The sequence below is a fragment of the Chinchilla lanigera genome, unplaced genomic scaffold (assembly GCF_000276665.1).
Source record: "Chinchilla lanigera isolate Chin_1 unplaced genomic scaffold, ChiLan1.0 scaffold00056, whole genome shotgun sequence".
Taxonomy (NCBI): Eukaryota; Metazoa; Chordata; class Mammalia; order Rodentia; family Chinchillidae; genus Chinchilla; species Chinchilla lanigera.
The window spans coordinates 2,603,136-2,611,432 of record NW_004955457.1 but is presented as its reverse complement, the minus strand read 5'-3'; the positions used below and the strand labels follow the sequence as shown (position 1 = coordinate 2,611,432).

The window sequence follows — 8,297 nt, the reverse complement described above, 5'->3', positions numbered from 1 at the left end:
CGCCGACCCCTCCGCTGCCCGCCGCGCACCCGGCCCGCGCCGAGCCGCGGCCAGCTGTGCGAGGAGCCGCTGCGACTATTTTGAAAGTGCTTTCCAGTGCAAGTTTAAAATTAGAGTGTTTACTTGCCTTTTTGCCTCCCCGGGCAGGGCCGCCTCCCGCGGAGTCAGGGCTGCGGCCGAGGGTCCCGAGCGTCGCCGAGCGCGCGGGCCGGCCCGGCCGGGTCTCCCATCGCGGCGCCTTCATCCGGGAGGAGCTGCTGCGGGCCGCCCCGGGGAAGCCGCGGTGTCGTCTGGCCGCGCGTGGTGGCGTTGGGTGTCTCTCCACCACATTTGCGAGAAGAGGGGATAGAGCCTCCTATAATTAAAGGGAAAAGGAAAATGAAAGGAGCTGGAAATACCGAACTGGGTAGTCTGGGTGGATTAAACTTTGGAAACACATGAAATTATCAGGACTGCCAAACAGCGTTTCTGAGAACCCGTATCCCAGATTGTGAGGCAAATCAGTGCTCAGAGAGGAGAGGAACAGGCACTGTGCTCCTGCTATTTTTAAGAATCCCAGAAATAGTTGCTGGTGTTTGTTTTTTCCTGCTGAGGAGAGTGAAATGATCCATTGAAAACAAAATCGTCGACTATCTTTTAAACACCAGTCTGTGTCCGGGAGACTTGGGGTAATTTCTTTAGCTTTTGGTGTAAGGAAAGAATTCATGCACCTTGGTACACACTAAGAGGATGTGATATAACTTGTATAATACTATGTGTAAATTTTATAGTGAGTTACTTTGTAAAAGTGTATGCCATACATTGTATTGATTAAACAGTTGTACCAGTTGGCTTTGTTTTATTTTTAATTATGGAAAATTACAGTGCTGTACAGCAAATAAGATTAACCAGGTTTCAATGGACAGATCCACTAAGGCAGTGGATCTGGAGCTAAGGGTAATCCTATTTTTACAGGTTGTAACAACTGTCTGATGCTTGTTTTTTGAAGGTACAGTTTCTGCGGGTGATGTATTGGTAAAGGAATTTTTTTGACCTGCCAGTTATCTGAATAAAATTAATTTTCCTGAAGTAATAGTTTAGAAACAGAACTCTCAAATTATCCTGTTCATCCCAATAGACAGCAAAGCTTTGTATCTTAAATTACCTGAAAACATTGAAATATTGCCCATAATATGTAAATTGCCAATATATAAAGGATAACGTAATGTCTCAAAATTGTCAGAAACCCTTCTTGAAAGCTCAGCTTACATGCTACAGTCTTTCCAAAGTTATAGAGGTCCTTAGGAAATATGGAGTACAACATTCAAAATTAAGATGAAATATCTTCATACTTGTTGCATTATTTGGTGTAAGAGGAGCCATTCAGTTTTAAGAATTCATGCTCAAGTTCCCAAGGCTACCAGGGTTGACTTAGTCCTTGCCCCTGGCTGGCTAGAGCTTAATTTAGCTTTCTTGAATCCTATCCTTTCATTGGCTCCCCAGTCACCAGAGGCACACTTTCTCCCTCTAGTGGTTTAGCCTTCAGATGGTTTACATTTGGTCAACCTGTTTCGTCCGGAGCTGGGCAGAGGGGTGATGGAGTCCAGATTTTAGAGCAGCAGAGATCTCATGACCGCCTACGAGAGTTAGGCCCCTTGGAACACATCTCCTTGCATGTTACTTTCTGACTTGCAGATCTTGGTGTGTCCGACTCATCCTGAGAAGTCAACGCTGTGTTCGTGTACTAAGATTGGGGATTCCGTTTCATGCCTCTGAAGTCCCTTCCTGGCACTAAGACTCACAGTGAAATCCACTCACGGGAAGGAACCTTCATATAAAATAGTAATTCACCGTGTAAAGAATGTTACTCGGCATTTGTGTCCTTTGCCGTAACTACACTGCACACATTTTGTGAAGTATATGTATAGTTACACTGTGCATAGATATACCACCAGAGAAGTGGAGTACCATATTCTTTAGCCGCTATATCCGGCTGGAGAGTTAAATTTTCACTTTAGAAGGTAGACGACAGATAGGAAGAAAACACCCCACCTTTGCCGTTTTTCACGTAGCTGGTACTTTTTCATCCTTTCTATCGCAGCCTACAGAAATTGCTCCTTCCAACCCCCACCCCCTACTAACTTAGCACCTTGGCTATTTCCTTCATAACACGATTTAAAAATATTTTATATATTGGGTTTTAAAATCTGTCTTCCCCACTAGAATATGACCCTTTTAAGGGCAAGGATTATGTCTGTCCTGTTAATCACTGTTGTCTCAGAGCTAACACCTTGTTTGCTGTGAGTTGGTCATGAATACGTTTATTGAATGAAGGAACAAATGAATGAATGAGTGAACATGGAGGAAATCACATACCCACCTCCGCTATACTAAGTGGTTTTCAGGGGACAAGTATATCAGTGATATATTTTGATTCCATAAGGATTTTGGACAGATCTTGGCTTTTAAGTCATGTTATATATATCCTTAATAAATCAGCTGTGGAGTATGGTCCACGTAAAGAATGTGAACCTCTTTGTAAATATCAAATAAAATTTGCAAATATAAATTGCGAAAGTGTCTAAATTATATAGAAAATGCAATTGTGATTAAAATGCACTTTTGACTATTGTTTCATAAGCAAATCATTGCATCTCACATCGTGACAACTCAAGAGCCAGAGTGACTATCAAGGGATGCAACATGTAATTTTATAATCATGAAGTGTAATTAGCAAAAGAAAAATTTGTAAGGCAGGGTAGCTAAAAGGTGCATTATGGAGTATTGGTTTTGTGTTTTGGATGATTTGCATTAACTTTTAGATTTAAAAGCAATTCCCTTTAAAGGAACATGGATGAAAATCTCTGCTCAAGCAATTAACTCCATGTTTTTGAGTTTTGGTTGCTGTTGGGAGATTTAGAAAATTGCAATTCTCTCCTAATATCAAATTTTTGGAAGCCAATTGTGTATTTTTTATTTAGGTGGTTTTTATAGTACTAATTATAGAGCGTGCCTACACAGAGTAGGTGCTCTACAATAACTTGAATCTCTGGAACAGTCCACATTAAGAAGCATACATAGGCACAATGCTTTAAAAACTATTAACTTGCTTTACTTTTGTCAGGTGGTGTTCTTGTCTTTGAAGTAGTGTTATCTTTTTAAGTAGAATATAAAACTATGCTCTTACTTTCTCCTGTGAACTTAGGTTGGTACTAAAGAATTGGGGAAGCCAGAAGTAGCACTATAGTTTCAAAAGAAAACATTCTTAAGATCCCAAATCCATTTCATAAGTAAGCATATTAATACCTACCAACTTTGCCTCCCTGAGTACATTGATAATCTGGGATCTTTCTGGCTGGCAAGTGAAAAACTTCTCATTTCATCCCTATTGAACAATATCTTCTGTTAATAATCTGTTAGTGTCCCTGTCCAATTAGAGGTATGGCTCTCCAAATACTCAATGTCCCTAGAAAATTAACATTATGACTTACATTCACACTTTGATAGAATAATACCAGGTTTCTTCTAGAGAACATGTTTTGGTGTAGAGCAGATGATAAGCTAACTATATCCAGATAAGAATTATAAATTGAAGGAGTTATACAAAGGGGTTGAGGACCAGTGAGTTTTCAGAATAGAAATGTAAGCATATATTTTTAATGGTGTCGTTAAAGTTCATCATAGTTGCTTTTAAAATGCAGATGTGTTTAGCATTTAAGGAAACGAGTTCCATTCATACAAAAATGGAATTTTCCACTGGATCAAGTGGTGATGTTCAAAAACTTTGGGGGCTGGGGATTTAGCTCAGTGGCACAGAGCCTGCCTGGCAAGCGCAAGGTCATGAGTTCGATTCCCAGTACCGAAAAAAAAAACCTTGTCTAAAAATCATCGTGAAGAAAGTTCTAGGAAACTAAAATGTAAACATAAAAAATACCATGAAGTTATTGGAATAACCAGTAAAGTGTTAATTCAACAAAAGAAGAAGGTATTCCACTTTGTGAAAATATAGCTGATGGATAGAGAATAACAATAAAATGTGCCATCATTGTCCGGGGAGTATTAATAAGGATAAAAACCACCCTTTATGATCCAGATATTTTTAGCAATTAAATGCAAGAGATTAAGAAACTTTATTTTGCTGGAGTAGAGAAGTAAAACCCAAAGTGATCCTTTGACTTGGGAATTAGTAGGAGAAAAGAGGACAGATTAAGAGGGTAATATACCAAAGGTTGGATTCTGCAGATGAATTCATACTCTGCAGACTGAGGACAAGCTGCCTTGCAAGGCTAACATTTGATAGTCAAACCAGTGCCAAGAGCACTGTGATCCTTTTTAACTTTGTAAAAAGCTCATGGAAGTGCATGTCCACTGTTTGTGACATGGTTCAACTCTATAAACGAACACTCTTTGACAGTATGGCAAAGTGATTTACATGCTTAAACAATCCAGTGTTGACTGAAGAGAATAAAGGGATGCATTGCCAAAAGAAAGTAAAGAATCCAGGATTTTACGTTCCTTCTCTTATGATCAGATAGTTGGCAACCTGACAATGAAGAGCCCTACAGGGATAAAACGAGGGAGCCATTTGCTGTTTGATAATTCAGAAAGATGGTGTGTGTGATGAAACGGATTAGAATCAAAGAAAGGTCATTTACAGGTAGTAATGTCAAATGTCATCTCCCTCCAGTTCTCAAGACCTGTGGTTTAGAAAAAGGTTAGCTTAATATAGAAGTTCGTGTGGCATTCTGAACTATCTCAAGACACACTATAAGAAAAAAATAACACCATCAGTATCTTTCCCCTAGCAGCTACACTCCAGCTTCAGAAATTCAGATGACATCATGCTGAGGGACTAGACACCTGGGGAAGTCCCACTCAGTAGACTAAGACTATCACTAAAAGCCCTGTAAACTATATCCCAGAAATTGCTTCACTTGGGTGACTCTTTTTAAAGTATATGACTATTGAGAAATAGTCCATATATAGAATCTATAGTATATGAGACTCATGACAGATCTGATTTCAATGAAACAAATATCTGTGCATCAGGAAAGCTATATCTACCATCGTTGTCATTATAGACACTTTTTGCCAGACACCAGGGCAAGCATGTACTATTCATTATCTCAATTAACACACACAGTCATTTTGAAAGAGATAATATTATGCTTGTTTTTCACATGAAGATACTGAAGTTTAGGGACTTCAATGTCCTGAATACCATAGTGCCAGAACTAGACACTATTGAGCACATAATAAATTCTAGAAAGTTCGTATACATAAGCATCATACTATATTGTCTTTTATGTAGCCAAATATCTATCAGTCATGCAAACCTGTTGCTGTAGTTTAAATCCAACCCTTTGGGTCACACAACAGTTAATGTTAAAGCTCCTGGAAGAAAAGTATGTTCTTAGGTGGTCAGTCCAGTGTGGAATCAGTGTGGAACTCTGCCAAATCCAATGCAAACAGATAGATGAAAAGCCTATCTACTATTTACTATTTTCATATCACATATTCATTTGTACCTTTTTTGAGCCATTCTGATAAGTGAATAACATGAGAATAACTACTGGAAATAAATTAACTTTCCCATAAAGAACTGAGTAAAAATTAATGATGAAAAAAAGATATAATCAAGAATATAACTTTATGATCAGATCACCAAGCATATCTGCACATTCATTGCAAAGAAAATCCTCTCTAATTCATTGCTTCCAAAAAAATATGGACCATACTGCTCTCTTTTGTAAACTTACTTCACCTACATGTGCAAAAAAACAAAGTAATGACCTTCTTAGTAAATACAGTGATATTAAGTGGTTATGACATTATTAAATGATACTTTGGATCCCTCATGAAACAGATTTTTTCCTAATGGAGAGCAGGACTTAGTTTACAGTAAAGGTCAACTTGAACATATATAGGGGCATATTGAGTGAAGCCTATAAGATTAGGATTTTTGTCTCACATTCAGTGTACAAGTACAGTCAATACAGTAGAGAAATAAAACTATGCTATTTTAATTAGTCTTTCCTAGTTTGCTTACCCGTGGCAATTGCGTATTTGCTTTCTTGTAGCAAGTTATCCCTTGAAAACAAAGAGAAATAATGCTTTTAGTTGAAACAGACCCAATTTATGAAGGAAACTTATCAATGGCTTCAGAGTAACTTTGCTTTAAGACATTTGAATAACCTATTCTAATCCAGAAGAGCTTCACAGTGACAAGGTAACCAAGAAAAACAAACATAGTATTTGGTATGCTCATAATATATTCGTTTTCAAGGTTTAATTTCCCTATATTTGGTTTAGAGAATGAGATGCTTAACATCAGTCTAGTTGAATATTTAGACAAGAATCGCACGTCTTCACAATATAGTATGCATGACAGCGGAATAAACCCTTTGCAAGTCTTTGGAAGCATTTCTTTCAGAGGTCATTCCAGATTGGAGCTGGACACTGCAGCCTACGGTCTGTTGCCATTAGACAGTTTGTCATACCTAAAACCCTTTGGTCAGTTCTAACACCAACATTATTAACTTTCTGATAGTTTCACTTTCCATATGATTCTCCCATGATGAAAGAATATATTTCACATTTACATTTTTCTTTGTAAATTATGTTTCTGAGTTTTAAAAACCCAGAAACTCCATTTCTTATGAGTTTAGGAATTTATGGTTGTGTTTTCTAAGAATAGTACACTAGTATGACTATAAATTTGGGTTTCTGTAACCCCTAAAAATCTAATAGCCAGGCCCTAGACCTCAGAGCTCACTAAAAGTGTCATTCTGCTGTCTTGAGAATTGAATAGACTCCTCGCCTGCTTTAGAACTTTGATGGATGGTTCAGACTCAGTCAAGCCAACCTACTTAAGACTCATGAGGGACAGCAGTATTTTTGAAATAAGATCTCTAAATGGAGTACTTCGAGGTTCTGAGAGGAAAACCAGGAGATCCAAGAATGAGAAAGGAGAGATTAAGAATATCAAATGCTGCCTATAATGATGACAGCAGAAGACTTGTTGAGGGAAAAATAAATGAGGGAATGGAGGCTATGAATACAGGGCAATGCTTTTAAAAAGATTAGCTATAAAAAGAGAGGTAGAAGCTAGTAGCTAGAGAATAATAGGGTTGAGGGAAGGTATTTCTTTTGTTTTTAAAGTAAGACTTCAGTATGTCCTAATGCTGACAAGAAAGTGTCAATAATAGCAATGAAGAAATTGAAGATAGAAGAAAACTGGTGAAGGGAATTCCATGAGGGGTTGGGGAAAAGGATCTATTGTACGGGTGGCTTTATTAGCTTTAGTCAGGAGCAGACACCTTGAATTTGAGAAGTAAGAAAGGGTGGGTTCAGATGCAAGTAAGTTTGTTAGTTCTCGTGATGGGACACTGAGGAAAGATACCAGTGTTAAGATGGAGAAAGAAACACTTGCCTATATTTGAATTAGCTGCTATAAAGGATGTGAGAGAGGCTAAGGAGAGCAATGGAAAAATTGGTGAGCAGAGAAGACTCAATAGATGACCACAAGTAAGCCATAAATATGCTCAGTACTGTAGTGATAAGTGAGCTCACAGCCCAGATATTATGTGGAAAAGAATGAACGACAGCATTGATTCAATGTAAAAAATTTGCATTGTGAGAAGCCACAAGACATTGAATCAAAGTTGAGTTTAATCTAAAGAAGTAATATTGGAGTAATATAGCATGGGTTAAGCTACTACATAAGCTATAAAATTAGAAGCTGGCAGATAGGAAGAAGTAGGGGGGTAAGTCCCAATAGTTTGAAGAAATTGTGTATGAGGGAATATTGACTAAGAGATAGAAAAGTATAGAAGACTGTGTATAAAAATTGGCTATTTCTGATAGACAAGGTGCCAAGATACAGAATAGAGATTACGAAGTCATGGTTTCTATGGGTTGGATTACCAAAAAAGTGCTAGGATAATCAGGAGATGTAGTTCTTAGGAAGGAGAATAGAAGGAAATATGGAACTAAATGTAGAAGTCATAAAGAATGAGTTCCTGGTAGACAGGTGAGTAATACCAAGGAGGAAAAGTCAGAAGGAGAGAGCAGGCAAGAATGAACTTTAGAGGAACTGGGTTTGACGTGGAAGTGTAATTACACTGCATATGTCTTTAGATTGTTTAGGAGAAGCTAACCCAGTCTTCTGACAGTGAGCAAGGTGAATCACAGGCAAATAAAGTCTTCCTCTCAGAGGACTCTATGAAGGGTGACCTGAAGAGCTGCTTTGCCAAGAACAGTCTCAAATTACACTGGTAGTCCTAACATAATTAGTACTAGTGCGCTCTTCTGCTCTT

At 38.2% G+C, this 8,297-nt stretch overlaps 1 protein-coding gene across 5 annotated transcripts in view; it reads right to left on the bottom strand.

Moving 5' to 3' along the window:
- The window catches only part of Ikzf2 (IKAROS family zinc finger 2 (Helios)), a 154,145-nt gene extending 151,604 nt beyond the window's left edge, over nucleotides 1-2,541 (bottom strand). For 3 of the 5 annotated variants that reach the window (XM_013520762.1, XM_013520763.1, XM_013520765.1), the window contains exon 1: nucleotides 128-2,539. In XM_013520762.1, coding sequence (XP_013376216.1) covers nucleotides 128-244 — 117 coding nt within the window. In that variant the 5' untranslated portion in view covers nucleotides 245-2,539. Of the gene's footprint in view, nucleotides 1-127 lie in introns of all 5 variants that reach the window. The other 2 variants (XM_013520770.1, XM_013520764.1) reach the window with 2 other exon arrangements.
- Between the last annotated feature and the right edge of the window lie 5,756 nt (nucleotides 2,542-8,297).